General features: G+C 45.4%; 1 protein-coding gene across 3 annotated transcripts in view; it reads right to left on the reverse strand.

Moving 5' to 3' along the window:
• Positions 1 to 2,103: 2,103 nt before the first annotated feature.
• LOC134984221 (oocyte zinc finger protein XlCOF22-like) overlaps positions 2,104 to 19,522 on the reverse strand; it is a 38,710-nt gene continuing 21,291 nt past the window's right edge. For 2 of the 3 annotated variants that reach the window (XM_063949850.1, XM_063949851.1), the window contains exon 5: positions 2,104 to 5,093. In XM_063949850.1, the coding sequence (XP_063805920.1) occupies positions 3,844 to 5,093 (1,250 nt within the window). In that variant the 3' untranslated portion in view covers positions 2,104 to 3,843. The remainder of the gene's footprint in view (positions 5,094 to 19,522) is intronic. The other variant, XM_063949852.1, reaches the window with a different exon arrangement.

Consider the following 19,522-nt stretch of genomic DNA (forward strand, 5'->3'; position numbering starts at 1 on the left):
ACAGTGTCCATTGTGTTAAGTTTTGGAAGATTGTATAAAAGATGCCTGCTGCAGGCCTGGTCACACAAGACTCTTAAAGTTATCTACCCAGATGACTGAGGACCAGACTGGGTAGCGCAGCGAAATCAAATCAAGTATGTATCATTGACTGTAGCCATTATTCTTTTGTATTGTATTGCTGTGTTATTGTAACCCCCTTTCCGTAATAATATGCTGTGGTGTCGGTACCCAGTAGTTTAATTGCAATCTGGTGTTGTGTCTTCCTTTCCCTGCTAAGGTTTAAAGTGTAATAGTATAACATTGCATAACTGTTAAGGGTTCACTGTGTATCATTGGGTGTGTATGCACTGTGTGTACTTTGTACAGCCAGTGCGACGTTTGTACACAAAGTCCGTACTCGGTACGGGACTCTGTACACTAACGGTGTGAAAAGTACGTAGGCTGAGGATTAAGTGTAGCGGCCGCAGCGGCTCCATGTTAAAGTGTATTTAAAGTGTGTTTAAGGTATAGTTTTTCATTCCTGTATATAAATCAGCATTCTCATACTGTAACGAGCTGATGTAAATATTCCAATATCTCAACCCTTATGGATTTTCTATGGGATGCCTCTGATAGTAAAGTTGGAATAATAGATAAAGTGTGAATCTGCTGTCAATGTTAGACAGGAGTTTTTCCTAGTTCTGAACCTACTGCACCAGGTATTCCCTGGTGGTCCCCCACCGGCTACTGACCTGGCTCTCAGCTGTTTGGCTTCCAGGATCAGACGGTATTGGGCATGAGCAGTGAGGTAGGATAGTAGGTTATAAGTATTTATATGCAACCATTTCCTGAATGATTGATGAGAGCTCAGAAAATACCCAGAGAGAGAAAGTGGTGGATCTGCTTTTGGTGTTAGGTGGTTGGTTATAGGAAAACATTCCCTCTCAATACCAATATTATTACATATGTGCTGAATTGAACATATATGTTTCTTTGTGCCTTTGAGAACGATCCCACTGTTATAAGTTATAGGTAGTAACACTGTCTTAACGTGTGATACGCTATGGGTAGTAACAAAGTGGTCATTGTAAGACATAGTGGTTACCAGAAAAGGCCACTTAGGTTGTATGCAGTAGTAACGCTCTGCAGGGAGCACTTAGGTTGTATGCAGTAGTAACGCTCTGCAGGGAGGACTTAGGTTGTATGCAGTAGTGATGTTCTGTAGGGAGCACTTAGGTTGTATGCAGTAATAATGCTCTGCAGGGAGCACTTAGGTTGTATGCAGTAGTGACGCTCTGCAGGGAGCACTTAGGTTGTATGCAGTAGTGATGTTCTGCAGGGAGCAATTAGGTTGTATGCAGTAGTAACGCTCTGCAGGGCGCAGCTGTAAAACTGTTTCCAGGCTGACAATTCATTGCCTTATGTCATGCATATTGAAAAATCTATCTTAAATAAAAATAAGTTATGTTTTAATTCATGAAACATAAAGAAAAAAGAGTGCGCCACACATTAAGGCTTCTTTAGATATAAGCCCACTAGCGTTTTTTTCTAAACCCCCTAACCAGTCATTGCAATTTGCTTAATGGCACACCTCCAACCAGATTAGCTAATCTTTGATATTAACACTTTTGGATTATTCCCTCTATCGGTTGGTTCATACATATAAGGATCATAAAACAATTATCATTTGGGCCTGTGCATAGTCCCTCAGACTTAACGTCTTCCCTGGAAATACTTGTGGATGGAGCCCTTCATTCGCTTTGCCAGGATTCAAGGGTGGTCAATCTGTTGAAATCAGAGCACTACATTTAGGCCACCGTGCTCGATCCTAGGTTTAAAGCCTACGTTGTATCTCTCTTTCCGGACACAAGTCTGCAGAGGTGGAAAGACCTGCTGGTAAGAAAATTGTCAACTCAAGCGGAACGTGACCCGCCAACAGCTCCTCCTTCATTTTCTCCAGCAACTGGGGTTGTGAGGAAATGGATAACATTTCCGAGCCCACCCACTGGACACAAAAGTAACACTACAAGTGACACATTAACAGGAAATTGTTTCTGTCACCATAGCGACAATTATCTGGAAATAAGATAATACACAGACACATAAAAAGACTCAACGGAAATCTTTTGTTTTTAAACAACTTTATTTCATATCTTTAATACACAGATTTTTCTCTATATTTTAAATTTAAAAAATACTTTACTCTGCACAACATGGATAAAATATCCTTAAAGCACAGAAACAATTCAAGTTACATTATAGCATTGCAGGTAAGTATAACAGATAGATATAGATATCAGGAGAGCCAAAACCCTATGGGGGTCATTCAGGCCCAACCGCAATAGCGGCCCGCAGCAGTTTACTGGTGGTGACAAAATGCACGTGCGCAGTGGCCGCACAGACACACACATTGTGGCCGCATCCCTGAAGGGTGAACGTGGGCGGGCCAGGACCATTTTCCAGGGGCTGCATGATGTCACATCTGCGATCATCTCTGATTAACCCCCTGTAAGCTTCCAGAGTGCACCTCATATCTCATATTTTCAAAGTTACTACAAATGATACGAGATCGGTAGCAGCACTACTTTCAGGATTATTACACAGAACACACATAAAGGCTGACACAGCAAATAATAGTAACACATACAAGGGATTAATTAGAAATAAGGAAGAATAATCATCATTAAGTCTAATTATCAACTGATTCGGTGTGGGACCCATACACCTCTTTACTGTCTCCAGCAGCCCCTGGTACTGCACTGCAGCCATCCACCCTGTCTCCCCCCCCCACTACTGCCACATCTCACCCCACAACTGCCACCCACCTTGTCCTCTGTCACTACTGCCACCCTCCTTATCCTCCCCCACTACTGCCACTGCCCTGCCTTCCCCTCTGACACCTTAGCGCTGCTTGGGGACAATATTACTCACAGACAGCCCCCGCTACAGCACTACTGCCACCACCCTCTCTGCCCCTCTGACATCTCAGAACTGCTTGGGGATTCTTGGTACTGCTGGTAACAGTCCTTTGTCTCCAGATGGAAGTAAGCAAGCAGGGCAGTAAGGAGGCAGAAGCTGCTTCTGTTACCATGGACCCTGGTCATGTAGGGCTGGGAGAGTCAGTAAGATTATGTAATAGAGTCACCATCTTACAGGCAGCCGGTGAAGGGAGCAGAGATTGGGTGTTATGTGGCAGGAACGGGCTGGTTAGGTAATAGCCTGGTTGCTGCATTCTGTACAAGCTACAAGCGGTGCAATTATTTTGCTGGGTGACCCAGGTAGAGGACATTGCAGTAGTCTATGTGTGATGATACAAGTGCATGTATGACTGTAGGAAGATATTCTGAGGGAAATAAGTGCTGGAGTTTGGCTATGTTCCTCAGATGAGGATCTGATTGTGGCTGATACGTGATGTCTAAGTGTCACTCCACCATCCAGGACACCAAGATTTCGTACATGATCAGCATTTTGTAACTCTGTACCCACAAGCGTATGTCTGGTTGGTAACAAAGCTGAGCTGTAGCCCTGCCCTTTGTCGGTGAGCTTCTACCATATGGACCTGTTTCACCAAGACTGTGTCACAGCCAACTGGCATCACCCACACCTGGAGCTCAGCTAGACAACCATTTAGGATTGGTACTGGGTTCTCAGTACCTGGAGCAAAACACAGGTCATCTGCAGAGCAGTGGTAGATGAGGGCATGACATCTGATTATTTCACCCAGTGGTAACATGTATATTGCAAAAAGCATAGGAGATAGGATAAGAACCTTGAAGAACAACGCATGGCAATGATAAGTATACTCCAGAAGATTAAAATGGTTCCTCACCTGAGTGATGTCTATTGTGTGCAACAAGAGCTTATTTATTTCTCAGAGTTTGGAAATGGACTCTCACCTGTGTGACTTTGCTGATGTGTAACAAGTTGTGATTTCCGTGTAAAACATTTTCTACACTCAGAGCAAGAAAATGGTTTCTCACCTGTGTGAGTTCTCTGATGTCTAACAAGATGTAATTTGTGAGCAAAACATTTCCCACACTCAGAGCATGGAAATGGCTTCTCACCTGTGTGACTTTTGTTATGTCTCACAAGATTTAATTTTTGTGTAAAACATTTCCCACACTCAGAGCAAGAAAATGGCTTCTCACCTGTGTGACTTCTCTGATGTATAACAAGATGTGATTTACTTACAAAACATTTCCCACACTCAGAGCAGGAAAACAGCTTCTCACCTGTGTGACTTCTGTTATGTCTAACAAGATCTGATTTGTTTGCAAAACAATTCCCACACTCAGAACATGGAAATGCCTTCTCACCTGCGTGACTTTGCTGATGTGTAACAAGATGTGATTTCCGTGTAAAACATTTCCCACACTCAGAACAAGAAAATGGTTTCTCACCTGTGTGACTTCTGTTATGTATAACAAGATGTGATTTACTTACACAACATTTACCACACTCAGAGCAAGAAAATGGCTTCTCACCTGTGTGACTTCGCTGATGTGTAACAAGTTGTGATTTGCAGGTAAAACATTTCCCACACTCAGAACATGGATATGGCTCCTCACCTGTGTGACTTCTGTGATGTATAACAAGACCTGATTTGTGTGCAAAACATTTTCCACACTCAGAACATGGAAAAGGCTTCTCACCTGTGTGACTTCTCTGATGTATAACAAGGTGGGATTTCCAGGTAAAACTTTTCCCACACTCAGAGCAAGAAAATGGCTTCTCACCTGTGTGACTTCTGTGATGTGTAACAAGATCTGATTTGTGTGCAAAACATTTCCCAAACTCTGAACATATCAGTGGCCTTTCACCTGCCTTACCTGTGCGTGGGTTAATAGGCTTTGTGTTCTGTGTAAAACATTTGGCATCTATAGAACAGGGAAACTCTGTATCTACTCTCAGAGCTGTAACAGATGCTCCAATATCAGAGTGATCAGGAGAACATTTCCCAGGATCAGAGGGATCAGCTGATAGAGCTGGATGTATAATTGGGGTAATGGGGTTATCTCCTGGAGAATCCTGTCTACTGTCATTATCTTTTATGTCACAATCCGGGGATAACATTTGATGTCCTTCTGAGATATTCCTGCTTGTGTGTCCATCTGCTGGAAATAAAATACATTATGGAAATGTGACATTTTCTGTAACAATATTAATCTTGTAAACAATAGGAGAAGACGACTCTCTGGGACACTTAATTGTAAATGTGTGTGTATAATAAAACATAACTTTTAATGAAGGCTTTATAATATTGTGTCTCAGACGATCATTGTGTCCACCCTCCTGAGAACACTCACAATAACAAATGTAATATTATAATAAGACTTAGATATATCTCTCTCTTGTACTGGTAACTAACCATGAAGTATAAATGGAGATGTAGTCACTCGCCAAGTCCTATGTCAGCACCAATGTAAAACAATGGATGGGGAACATATCGTATGAATTGGAGATTCTAGATGAACAATAATATCAGTCATATGAGCTGATGGATCAGTGAAATGTCTCCTAACGTTACTCCTGGAAGCATTGGTAAGGTAGCATTCCTTTATGTGTGTGCTCATACGCTGGTAAGCCTGTACAAGTGTTACTCACCCTTATATAAGGTATATTGCTACAGCAGAGTAGGTGTGGAACAAGGTACTTTACATGCAATACACCATATGATACCCTGTAATCATCATCATCACCTGCTAGGTTATAATCTACTTTCTCTGACGTCCTAGAGGATGCTGGGGTCCATTTAGTACCATGGGGTATAGACGGGTCCTTTGAGAGCCACTGCCACTTTAAGAGTTTAATAGTGTGGGCTGGCCCCTCCCTCTATGCCACTCCTGCCAGACTAAGTTTAGAAAATGTACCCGGGGGAGCCAGTCACAGCTAGGGGAGCTCCTAGAAGTTTTATTAGTTTTTTATTTTCTAGAGTTAGTTAGGTTTCAGGAAGGCTGCTGGCAACAACCTCCCTGCTTCGTGGGACTTAGGGGGGGGGGGGTCGGGAATAGGAACCAACTTCCTGAAGAGTTAATGGTTCCCTAGTCCGCTGACAGGACACTGAGCTCCTGAGGGTGCTGATCGCAAGACCACGAGGCGACTGCTCACTCCCGCAGCATGGCCACCACCCCCTAACAAAGCCAGAAGAAAGTAAAGTGGTGTCAGTCAGTGTATGTGTTCCCTCCACTTCCACTCATCCCAAGGATTCTCAAACTTATAAAAAGATTAAGAGTTCCAGCGACCGTCATTGCTCTGAACTGGCCAAGGCGTGCTTGGTACGCGGATCTTCTAGCATTACTGCTGGAGGATCTGAGGCCTCTTCCTCTTCAAGAGGACCTTCTACTGCAGGGGCTGTTTGCCTATCAAGACTTACAGCAGCTACGTTTGACGGCATAGAAGTTGAACACCAGATCTTAGCTCGAAAGGGCATTCCGAATAAGGATATTCCTACTCTGATCCAAGCTAGGAAGGGGGTAACGTCTACGCATTACCATCGGATTTGGAAAAAGTATGTGTCTTGGTGTGAATCCAAGAAGTTTCCTATGGTGGAGTTTCAACAGGGACATTTTCTCCTCTTTCTGAAGTCGGGTGTGGATCTTGGCCTACGCTTGGGCTCCATCAAGGTCCAGATTTCGGCATTGTCTATTTTCTTCCAGAAACAATTGACTGCTATCCCTGAGGTTCAGACTTTCTTGAAAGGAGTTCTGCACATCCAACCACCATTTGTGCCTCCTATGGCACCTTCGTATCTAAATGTGGTGCTGCAGTCCCTGCAATCGGATTGGTTCGATCCTTTACAGGAGGTTGACATAAAGTTTCTTACTTGGAAGACGGTCATGTTGTTGGCCTTGGCTTCTGCCAGACGTGTGTCAGAATTGGGCGCATTGTCGCACAAGAGCTCCTACTTGATTTTCCATGAGGATAGAGCTGAGCTCAGAACGCGTCAGCAATTTCTCCCTAAGGTTGTGTCGGCTTTTCAACCAACCTATTGTGGTGCCAGTGGCTACTGACACCTCAATTACCTCAAAGTCCTTGGATGTCGTGCGGGCTTTGAAAATATATGTGAAGAGAACTACTCGTCCCAGGAAGTCGTATGCACTATTTGTATTTTATGATCCTAACAAGATTGGGTGTCCTGATTCTAAGCAGACAATTCACGCTGGATCAGGCTCACTATCCTGCATGCTTATTCCTTGGCAGGACTGCCAATTCCAAAATCTGTTCAGGCCCACTCTACCCGTAAAGTGGGTTCTTCCTGGGCAGCTGCCCGGAGTGTCTCGGTCTATTCAGCTTTGTCGAGCAGCTACTTCGTCAGGGTCGAACACGTTTGTTAAGTTTTAAAAGTTCTATACTTTGGCCTCTAAGTACCTCATGTTTGGTCAAGCATTTCTGCAGGAACCTTAGCACTCTCCCGCCTGTACTGGGAGCTTTGCTACATCCTCATGGTACTAAATGGACCCCAGGATCCTCTAGGACGTAAGAAAAAATAGGATTTTAATTACCTACCAGTAAATCCTTTTCTCGTAGTCCGTAGAGGATGCTGGGCGGCCGCCCTGTGCTTCGTATTCCGGCATTGTTATTTGGTTCAGTATTGTTGGTTCAGCTGTTGCTGAACTGTTCCAAGTTGGTTAGCTTGGCTTTCCTTTTTGTTATGCGTGAGCTGGTGTGAATCTCACCATCTGTGTATTTCCTTCTCTCGAAGTATGTACGTCTCCTCTGGCACAGTTTCTAGAGGGAAGGGTCAGCTTACACTATTAAACTCTTAAAGTGCCAGTGGCTCCCAAAGGACCCATCTATACCCAAGGGTACTAAATGGAACCCAGCATCCTTTACAGACTAAGAGAAAAGGATTTACTGATAGGTACTTAAAATTCTATTTTTACACCCCCATCATCAGTGTCTTACCTCTAAATCCTCAATAGTAATAAGGATGCTGTGTGTACAGTAAGTATGATATAGAGAATTACACATCAGAATCTATACAGCTGCCGCCATACTTCTGCTTCTCACACGTGTGCTACTGGCAGCAGTGAACATCTGAGTGAGAGTGCAGGGAACACAGCAGTCTGATGAGAGAGATTAGATCTGCCTTTGCAGTGATATTCCACACCTGTCACCCATGTTAGTATATAAAACAATAAATAAGAGGGGCATGGCCTGAGTCCATCCAGACGTGCTTTCTGGAGCTCTCCTCAGTAAGTGGCTTCTTATCTAACGTACCTGATAACTCTCAGTCGCTGCTGGGACCAAGACCCAATCTATTAAGTCCACCACTCCTACTGCCCTAAAGCCGCTTGCTCTGCTCACTCTAGGCACTGTTCACTGCCGCAGCCTAGTGACGCCTATGAAGCCATGGGCTGTATTCTGGGGCTGTGCACGCCTGGTCTTTCCTGCACGCTCCAGACACCTGACTTGGAGGCGCTTTTGGCTAAGGCGGGAGTACTTGCTCTCCATATAACACGGGTGCTCAGCTCCCGCTACTACTGGGGACAGAACGGGCTGCCCACAGTCACTGGCGCCCGGCGGTGATATTGGGAAGTAAGGTGGCTGCCATTTTATATCCTGGTGTCGGCCATCGCATGCTTTGCCTTCTGCCTTCAATAAGGCTTAATATAAATAAGTGTCCTGATGGCTGGACCGGGGTCACTACATTAAATTGAAGCATTTGCCTGGAGGTGACACTACCTTCTATTTATATGGTACCACTATCATCTACTTCCTCTCAGTCTACATGCAGAGCCCAGTATCAAGTATCGTCTGAGTACAGCTCATTACACTCTGATTACAACTCACAGTATATTGGCCCTCATTCCGAGTTTATCGCTCATTGCCGTTTTTCGCAGCGCTGCGATTAGGTGAAAAATCGGCAATTCTGCGCATGGTACGCAGCACTAAGTACTTTCACACAAAACTATGCAGTTTTACACAAGGCCGACCGACGTTTTTTCATCGCTCAAGTGATCGTTGTGTGATTGACAGGAAAAGGATGTTTCTGGGCGTAAACTGACCGTTTTCCGGGAGTGCGCTAAAAATGCAGGCGTGCCAGGTAAAAACGCATGAGTGGCTGGCCGAACGCAGGGCGTTTGTGACGTCAAACCAGGAACTAAACAGACTGCAGTGATCGCAAGGAAGGAGTAAGTCTCGAGCCACTCTGAAACTGCAGGAACATATTTAGTAGCAGAACTGCTAACCTTTCGTTCGCACTTCTGCTAAGCTAAGATACGCTCCCAGAGGGCGGCAGCCTAGCATGTGCACTGCTGCTAAAAGCAGCTAGCGAGCGATCAACTCGGAATGAGTGCCATTATTTTGTGGATTTATCCACTGAATATATTTTGCCATTTGTGTCTCTCTGGACTGAGTACTTTACGTCTGTGATCACGCTGACCTCTAATGGAATTTCTCGGTCATTACTGTGTTATTTGAGTTGCAATAAATCATGTTTACTTGAAATTTTGGCACGGATGCCCCCGTCACACTAAGAATGTCATTTTGAACGAAGTCATCCTGACAGCTTACTACTGCTCCTTTTATTTATAGATCGTTTGTATTTTCCTATCTCTGAGAGGTCAGTCTCTTTGTAGCCGGCTTATCATGCCTCCAAAAAAGGTTAAAAGGTACCAAATCGGCCCCACCTGTCCATCCCTTTGGTACCTTAAATTCAGGTGGTTCTTCTGAGACCACTACATCATCTGCTTCTTCTTGTCAGACGCACAGCCCAGCTGTAATGGCTGAAGACATCTTAAGACACTGTAGATGGTCCTGTTACTCTACGCTCTATACATCGTACAGAATAAGATGAATGAGATTGCTGCATCTCACAAAGATCTGATTTCAGCACATGACACCCTTCAGGATGACCCGGTCTCTATTCGTGATAAAGTCGTTGATTTAGAAGACAGGTCTAGGAGAAATAATATCACAAAAATGGGCATTCCGGATTCTGTTACAAATGCTGAGCTTTATGATTATGCCACGGTCCTCTTTTCAGAAACTTCCACTGAAGGCTTCTGCCGCGGACCTTCTTATTGATAGGATCCATAGACTCCCAAATTCCAAACAGGCCCCTATCCAAGCACAGAGGGACACTCTGCTCAGGTTCCACTTTTTTTCATATTAAAGAATGCATTCTACAGGCTGCTTTGCCTTCCTCATCCACAGCTGAGTGCCTGGATAATCTGCAGATATTTCCACATATTTCTCCTGTGACACTGGCCAAAAGGCGTCTATTCCACCCAAGAAAATGTACAATACAAATGGGTAGTTCCTACTAAGGTTATTGTTATGCGAAACGGCGTCTTCGCAGTGATACCTTAAACTGAGGATGGCCCTGCTATTCTGAAATAATAGGATTTTAATACCTACTGGAAAATCCTTTTCTTGTAGTGCGTAGGGGATACTGGGATGGTTTTAGTACCATGGGGTATAGATGGGGTCCATTGGAGCCTGCACTTTAAAACTTCTTCAGAGTGTGATGGCTCCTCCCCTCTATGCCCCTCCTGTAGACATAGTCTAGGAAAACTGTGCCCGAGGAGACGGACATACTTTGAAAGGCGGAAAGAGACAAGGAAGTGGTGAGAGAACGAACCAGCACACTACATAACAAGAGGATAGCAACACTAACCACAACTTGAACATAGGGACAGCAAAAGCAGACCCAAACTACAACACACAAGAACAACTCTTGCTGAAAAATATCAAAGCACAGAGGTGGGCACCCAGTATCCCCTATGGACTATGAGAAAAGGATTTACCGGTAGGTATTAAAATCCTAATGTTCAAGGGGATACTGGGATGGTCTTAGTACCATGGAGAAGTTGCAAAATCCCAAACTGGGTGGGAGAGTGCTGAGACCCCATCAAAACTGATTGACCAAACTGAAGATCCTCAGTAGCCAAGGTGTTAAACCTTTAAAACTTTACAGCGTGTTCAAACCCAACCAAGTAGCTGCCCAGCATAACTACAAAGACGAGACACCCCGGGAAGCCACCTAGGAAGAACCCACTGACTGTGTGAGTGGGCTTGAACAGACCTAGGCAGCAGCAAAGCCGCCGAAGAGTGAGCCTGTTGGATCGTAAGCCTGATCCAACACGCAATAGACTGCTTCGAAACAGGACAACCAATCTTTGAAGCATCATAGAGAACAAAAAGCAGTCTGATTTTCTGAGTCGAGCTGGCCTCTTGACATAAATCTCCAAAGCCCGAACCACGTCCAAGGACATTGGTGTAATAGACGTGTCAGTGACAACCAGAACCATCATCGGCCAATTGATATGAAATGCTAATACCACCTTAGGCAAGAACTTCTAGCGAATTTTAGGCACCGCTCTATCCTCATGAAACACGAGAGAAGGACTCTTACAGGATAAGGCCCCTAATCCCAAAACACGCCTCACTGAGGCCAAGGCCAACAACATGACAGCCTGCCATGTCAAATACTCCATGTCCACCTTGTGGAAAGATTCAATCAAACCGATTGGAGAAAGGCCAGAATCAACTTGAGAACTCACGGCGCTGTGGGAGGCACAAAGGGTGGTCGAATATGAAGGACACCTGTCAAGAACATCTGGACCATTGGGAAAACAGCCAATTGTTTCATGGAAAAAAAGACAAGGCTGAGATTTGAAATTTTATGGAGCCTAAACGTAGGCCCACATCCACAACAGCCTGCAGTAAGTGCAAGATATGTCCCAGATGAAAATCCACAGTAGAATACTGTTGACCCTCAAACCAAGAGACACATTTCTTCCATATGCAATGGTAATGTTTTAATGCGACCATCTGGCCGGCTTGGAGCATAGTCGAGATAACCTAGCCCGGAATCTCTTTCCTGGCAAAAATCCTCCCAATATACATCCATTGCATCAAACGTAGCCGTGGTAAGTCTGGATAGACGAACGGCTCTTGCGTAAGACTATCATCCTGAATTGGCAGAGGCCAGGGTCCTACGAGTAATAAGGCTAGAATGTCTACATACCAATCCCTGCGGGGCCAGTCTGGGGCACTCAGAATTGCCTGAACCCTGTCCCTTTAAGTCCTTTGAGAACTCTTGGAATTAGAGGAACTGGAGGGAACAAGTACACCAACCAGTAAATCCACGGTGTCGCCAGAGAGTCCACTGCTGTGGCCTGTGGATCCCTTGTACCAGAACAGTAACGCAGATGCTTCTTGGTCAGCTGAGAAACCAACAAGTCAATTTGCGGGTAGCCCACATTGATGAAATATCTTCTGAAACACTTGCGGGTAGAGGCCCCATTCCCCCAGGTGCAGATCGTGTCTACCGAGGAAGTCTGCTCCACAATTGTCTACTCCCGGAATTAATATGGCGGAAATGGCCTTAGGATTACGCTCCACCCAGAGGAGTATATGTGACACCTCCCTTATTGCAGCACTGCTGTTTGGACCTCATTGTTGGTTTATGTATGCCACAGTTGGTGCGTTTTCCGACCATACCTGTATGGCCTGATAATGAAGGATATAAAGAGGTCAGCAAAAGGGCATTATAAATTGCCTTGAGTTCCAAAACATTTATTGAAAGGGAAGCCTCTTGATCAGACCACCTTCATTGGAACCAAGCCCCTAGGGTCACTGCACCCCAACCATGGAGGCTTGCATCCATTGTCAACAGAATCCAATCCTGAATTCGGAAGTGTCGACCCTCCAGGAGGAGATCAGCAACCACCATAAAAGGGAAATCCTGGCCTTTGGTGAAAGGCATATCACCTGGCGCATGTGCAGATGTGACCCAGACAATTTGTCCAGCAGATCCAGCTGGAATGGTCATGCATGGTCTCTACCGTACCGAATTGCGTCGTAGGAGGCCATTATCTTTCCCAGTAAGCATATGCAAAGATGTACCGAGATTTTGTTCAGCTTCAAAATGGAACGTACCATCGTCTGAATTATCTTTGCCTTGTCCATAGGAAGGAACACCTTCTGAGACACCGTGTCCAGTATCCTTACTAGGAACTGAAGCCTCTGCGTAGGTTCTAGGTGGGATTTCTGCAGATTGAGAATCCACCCATGATCCGTGAGTAGTCGTGTTGGAAGGCTGATCTTTTCCATCAACTGTGCTCTGAACATAGCCATTATGAGGAGATCGTCCAAGTATGGAACGATGTTCACTTCCTGCTTGTGGAGTTGTAGCAACATCTCTGCCATCACCCCTGATAACACCCTCAGTGTCATTGAGAGACCGAAAGGCAAGGCCTGGATCTAGTAGTCAACAGTAAATTGTTGAATACACCGTTGGCGCTCCCACTCTAAGAAAATTATGTGAAAGTCTTAATGGATAGTTCAAAAAATAAATTCTGTGTTTCACTTGGAAAATTCTTTTTTTCTTCTTCTTCTTTCTAGATGACAATTCTTCTCCCACAACTAGTTCAGAATTATTCCTTATATGGAGGTATTTGTCATAAAGAGAAGAGAAAAGCACATATAGTGTAGTAGTTCAAAAAAGTTGGTTTATTTAGTTAAAATTCATAAGATACTCGTATCCAATAAAAGTGACAGATTCACTGTATAGTAAAATTGGAACCGTACCGTGTCATGCTCCCAGCATGGAGCGATGAGAAGAGCAAAAAATTGGAAGGTTACGGAATTCCTTCCTCCTCCCCTCATGCAAAACACCGGCCGCAGGACCTGGTAGGGTTCTCCTGGTACTTTAGATGCAGGTAGGTGGATTATGCAGTGCCGCCTTAGTATTTTGGGTGATTGGGAGTCACCAGAATACACCCAGGCCGCCTCCATTTTTATTAAGCGCTATTCTCTCTTCCATTTATATTTTGCCTTCTGGATCTAGTAGTGACTGTCCTGCAGTGCAAACATGAGGTAAGCCTGAAGAGGCAGCCATATTGGGATGTGAAGATATGCATCCTTAATATCCAGAGGAACCAGGAATTCCCCTTCTTCCATGTCACGCTTGGCTTGAGTTGGGGATCTGACGACTGATCATTGACTGGGGAAGCAGCTATCGGCAAAGGAAGGAGACAAGGTGGCTGAATGTAGTTCTTACACATGGATTGAAGACTTGGGCCTGAATATGTAGAGGAGTAGGCAATGAGGACAATGACCGAGAATGATACACTGAATAAAGAGGAATTCAGTTTTAATGAGACCTCAATCATACACAACGACTAGGAGAGAAGCCTGAGTGAATTCTGAAAGGTTAGTGACTTGTAAACGATGCTGAAGAATACTGAATGAAAAGATGACTTGTGATTTTTAAACAATGCTGAAGAGAGGATCGCTGAGAGCACCATCCGTAAACGGAGACCCTCTACCAGACAGAGGGCCCAGTGGTTAAATCACAAGAGCAGGTGAACTGGGAGCAAAGGACTGCAATAACAGAACTGACCACCAGGTGGACACAACAGACCTGGGATACCAGGGGTTAACCTGGCAGAGTGCTCTGCAGGGCACCTTACAGCAGCAAGTAGCTTGAAGTACTGGCAACATAGCTAAGCATCAACCCCTTTTTATAAGGGAAGCCTGTATCGGATTGGCTGGTTATGAACTGGGATAGCTATTGACTTGGATTGGTCTCCAACATGGTGGCTCCCTGCACAGAGGACACATGTGGAACCAGCACACAGCCACTACCTCTGGCCTCAGCCTCCCAGACGCCACACTCCAGCAACAGTACACTTGGAAAAAGACACCTCCGGCTGCCATGCTCCGCTCCCCAGGACCCAGACCCTGGCCTCTATACACCCGGCAGCCGCACCGAAGGACCTTGCTGCTGTAGCTCTTATCGATCGCAGCAAAACCAACCAGCTAAGAGAAGGCTGCAGGGACCAGAACCCGTGGCAAGACTCCCGATGCTGACAGTATCCCCCTTTTTAGGGTGGTCTCCGAACACCCACGCTGCTTAGTGAGATTCTTGGCATGAAAGGCGCAACTCAGTCTTGGAGCATGAACATCCTCTGCAGCCACCCAAGATCTTTCCTCCGGACCATATCCTCTCCAATCTATGAGATACTGGAGACGACCATACCTCTTGCGGAAGTCAAGAAACTTATGAACTTCGAATTCATCATTTTGAGCAGCTTGAACCTTGGGAGATTAAGGGAAGGCTGCCCAAAAATTATTTGGTACAAGAGGATTTAACAGAGAAATGTGAAAGGTATTGGGAATTTTCAAATAGGGAGGCAGTTTCACCTTGTAAGAAACAGGATTCAACACTTTTTTAATAGGATACAGACCGATGAATCTTGGAGCAAACTTTTTGGTAGAAACTTTGAGTCTGAAGTTTCTGGTGGATATCCAAACACGATCTTCCACTTTGAGACTAGTAACAGCCCTATGTTTCCAATCAGCGTAGGTCTTTTATTTCTGGGAAGTCTTAAGTAGCGCCTTATGAATTTGTCTCCAAATCTTAGTGAACTGACGAAGAGTGGATTCAGCAGCAGGAACCTCAAGAGGTGGGAGAGATTAGAAAGAAGGAACTCGTGGATGAAAAGTACAGTTAATGAAGAAAGGAGTGGAATTGGTAGAAGAATGATATAGGCTATTGTATGCAAACTCAGCAAATGGGAGGTAATCCATCCAGTCTTCCTGAGCAGGGGACATGAACATCCGTAACAAAGTTTCCAGATCTTGGTTGACTCTTTCAGTCTGTCCGTCAGTCTGGGGATAGTAGGCTGAAGAGAAGTTCAACTTGATTCCTAGGACAGAGCTGAGAGCTTTCCAGAACATGGTGACGAATTGGAGGACCCTGATCAGAAACTATTTCCTGTGGAAGGCCACGCAAATGAAAATTTTATGAGAAAAACAATTTGGATAGCTGAGGAGCAGAGGGTAAGACCGGTGAGGGGTATGAAGTGAGCCATCTTCAAAAATCATTACACAATGACCCAAATGGTGTTGTGCCCTCTGGAGACTGGCAAATCGGTTATGAAATCAATAGAGATGTGAGGCCAAGGCTTTTGAGGTGTTGCAAGTGGATGAAGATGATCCGAGGGAGATGTTCGTGTACTTGTATGTTGAGCACACTTGGAACAGGCTGCTACAAATTCAAAGACATTCGTTTTAAGATGAGGCCACCAGTAGAATCGCTGAATGAACTTGAGAGTCTTAAGACCACCGGTATGACTCATGAAAGATGAAGAATGAGACCACGTAAGCAATTTCCTGCAAAGTTAAGGTGCCACAAAAGTTCTCCCCAGACGAGCTAGAGGAACAGTACGAGTTGAAGCAAATGAAGCCGGATTCAGAATAAATTGTTTCTCAGAGGAGTTGAGTGAATCATCCATTTGAAAAGAACGAGAAAGTGCATCTGCTCTTCGATTTAAAGTTCCTGGGTGGTTAAAGAGTTTGAAGGAGAACCAAGAGAAGAAGAGAGCCCACCTGGCTAGCCATGGGTTTAAACAACAAGCTGTCTGGAGGTACAGAATATTCTTGTGATCCATGATAACAGGAATAGGGTGTTGAGCACCCTCTAATAAATATCGCCACTCTTCAAAAGCTAATTTTATGGCCAACAGTTCTTGTTCACCAATAGCATCATTTTGCTCTGCTTGGGAGAATCTATGAGCAAAATATGCACAAGGATGACTTTTCTTATCTTCAAAGAGCTGAGAGAGAACCGCCCGACTCCCACCGAAGAAGCATCAACTTCCACCTGAAAGGGGCGACTGAGATCGGGTTGGCAAAGAATTGGAGCAGACATAAAGGCCTCTTAAGAACATGAAGGCTTTCAGAGCCTCGGGTGGCCAAATCGAAGGATTAGCTCTAATCCTGGTTAATATGGTAATTCGGGCGATGACAGTGGAGTAGTTCTTGATACATTTTTCGGTAAAAGTTGGCAAAGCCAAAAAATCGTTGGATCCCTTTTAGAGTGGTAGGAAGAGTCCAATCACGAATCGCTTGGACCTTGGTTGAATCCATCTGTAGCTCCTGTCTGGAGATGACATAACCGAGAAAGGAGATGGAGGGTACCTCAAAAGGTGCACTTTTCTAACTTGCAAAAAAAAATTCTTCCTAAGACCTCTTTGACTTGCTTACGATGGACCTTCAGATCTTTAGAAAAAATATGAGAATATTTTCCAAGTATACCACTAGAAAACTGTAAAGAAGATCTCTGAATATCTTGTTCACAAAGTTCTGGAAGACCGCTGGAGCATTGCAGAGACCGATGGCATCACTAGATGCCCATAATGCCTTGAGTCTACTTTTGAAGAGAAGATCGCTGTGAGCACCATAAAAAACATGGAGACCCTCTACCAGATGAGGACCCAGCGGTTAAACCGCAAGAGCAGGTGGGCTAGGAGCAAAGGACTGCAATAACAGAACCGACCACCGGGCGGACTCAAGAGAACCAGGATACCAGGGGTTAACCTGTGAGCGCGGAGCTTGGGTACCTTACAGCAGCAAGTAACTTGAAGAACTGGCACCATGACTAAGCATCAACCCCTTTTTATAAGGGAAGACTGCACGTGAACTGGGATACCTATTGGCTTGGCTTGGCTTGGCCTCCAACATGGTGGCTCCCTGCACAGAGGACACATGTGGAGCCAGCACACAGCCACTACCGCTGGCCTCAGCCTCCCAGACGCAGCACTCCAGCAACAGGACACTTGAAAACAGACACCTCCGGCTGACATGCTCCACTCCACAGGACCTGGACCCTGGCCTCCAGACGCCCGGAAGCTGCACTGGAGGACCTCGCTGCTGCAGCTCCTATCCGCCGCAGCGACACCAGCCAGCTAACAGGAAGGCCGCAGGGACCAGAACCGGAGGCAAGACTCCGGATGCTGACATTCCAGACCCGAGACCACCGCTCTCAGAGACTCCATTTTGAAGTGGAAAACTCAGAAGAACGGGATCAGTGATTTGAATTTAAGATCGTCCCTACCGAACCACCCGGTTTCGGCATCACAAACAGGCCGGAAAAATAACCCCTGTATTGGAGTTGAGGCGGAACTGGAACAATGACCTGCGTCCGTAACAGTCTTCGTATGTCTTCTGCAAGGTTACTGTTTTGTGTGAAACTGGTAAGCCCAAGCTGAAGAATCTGAGGTGGGAGCGTTTGATACTCTAACCTGTAGCTCTGGGAGAGTAGGTCTGTCACCCAGGGGTCCTGGCAGGAGCTTGCCCAAATGTGACTGAAACATTTGAGGCGAGCTCCCACATGTAAGGCCCCCAGAATCTGGGGCCAACCCTCATGCTGAGGTTATGGAAGAGGCTGAGCCTGAGCACTGCTCCTGTGAACCAGCGGCCGGTATTCTGAGCGGTTTACCTCTGGGTCCTCTAGCGGCGTTGGAGGTACCTCTGGCCTTGCCCTTAAATCTGGCAACCTGAAAGGACTGCAGAAAGGTGCCTGGGTAAGCACGTCCAGGCGGCGGAGCTGCAGACGGGGGATATGTGGACTTACCAGTCGTGGCATGTGAAATCCACTTGACCAATTCATCACCGAACAAAGCCTCACCCGTAAAGAGAAGGCTCTCTACACCTCTCTTGGAATCAGCGTTTGCTGTCCACTGCCGCAGCCATAACGCTCTGCACACCGACACCGCCATAGCCACTGAGCGAGCATTGATCAGGGCTATTTCCTAGATTGCTACCCACTGCAGAATCCTGTACATGTCACAGGAGTGTAAGAAGCTAAACCTGAGTCGTGTCAAAACCTTTCAGTATATTACTTGTCCATTTACTAATGGCCCTTGTAATACATCCATATGCAATTATGGGTCTCTGAGCAACTCCCACTGCTGTGTAAATGTATTTAAAAGTAGTCTCAATGTTATAATCAGCAGAGTCTTTAAGGAAATAGCTCCTGGCACTGGCAGCAAGAAGTTTACGTGACAGCCAGGACATTGAAGTATCCACTGCAGGTGGATTTACCCACACCTTCCCATCCTCAGGGGGGAAAGGAAAGGATGACAGCAACCTCATAGGGATCTGAAATTTCTTGTCAGGATTAACCCACATTACTCTAAAGAGTGTGTTTCATTTCTTTGAGATAGGAAAGTAGCAGTAGCTTCTGATTTACAATTAAACATATTTTTTTGAACTGTGTCTGTCTCCTTATCAGGGATATTCATTACATCTCAAATAGAGTAGATAAGAGCTTCGACTCCCTGAGACATTAGCGTGCCCCTTTTTACATTCACCCCCCCTCTTCCAGATCTGGCATCTTGACATCACAGACAGACAGACTGGAGAACTGGTGGTAGTGTTCCTTTTTGGGAAATAAGTATATGGGGCTGAGAGGATGGTCTGTGTTCTGAATTCTTGATCATAAAAATCAGCCATAGACTTCTTTTAATATCTGGCCTCTCCTGCCTGGCAGTATCCAGTACAGATGAGATGTCTGTAATCATTCCTTTTATTGAGTCCAGCCACGCTGGCTCCTGAGAGCTGCTTCCTTGTGAAGGAGGGCTGCACTGTGCACACAAGAGATCCCCCCGGGGGAGGGGAAAACCTTGTGCTGCAGGACTGGCATATGACCTTCTTACCTGACATACTGTACAGCATAATACACACACACACACACACACACACAGGAACAGGTTACATAACACAGTAACCCAGAGAGACTGCTAGG

This window comes from Pseudophryne corroboree (assembly GCF_028390025.1).
Source record: "Pseudophryne corroboree isolate aPseCor3 chromosome 3 unlocalized genomic scaffold, aPseCor3.hap2 SUPER_3_unloc_40, whole genome shotgun sequence".
In the NCBI taxonomy this organism is placed as follows: Eukaryota; Metazoa; Chordata; class Amphibia; order Anura; family Myobatrachidae; genus Pseudophryne; species Pseudophryne corroboree.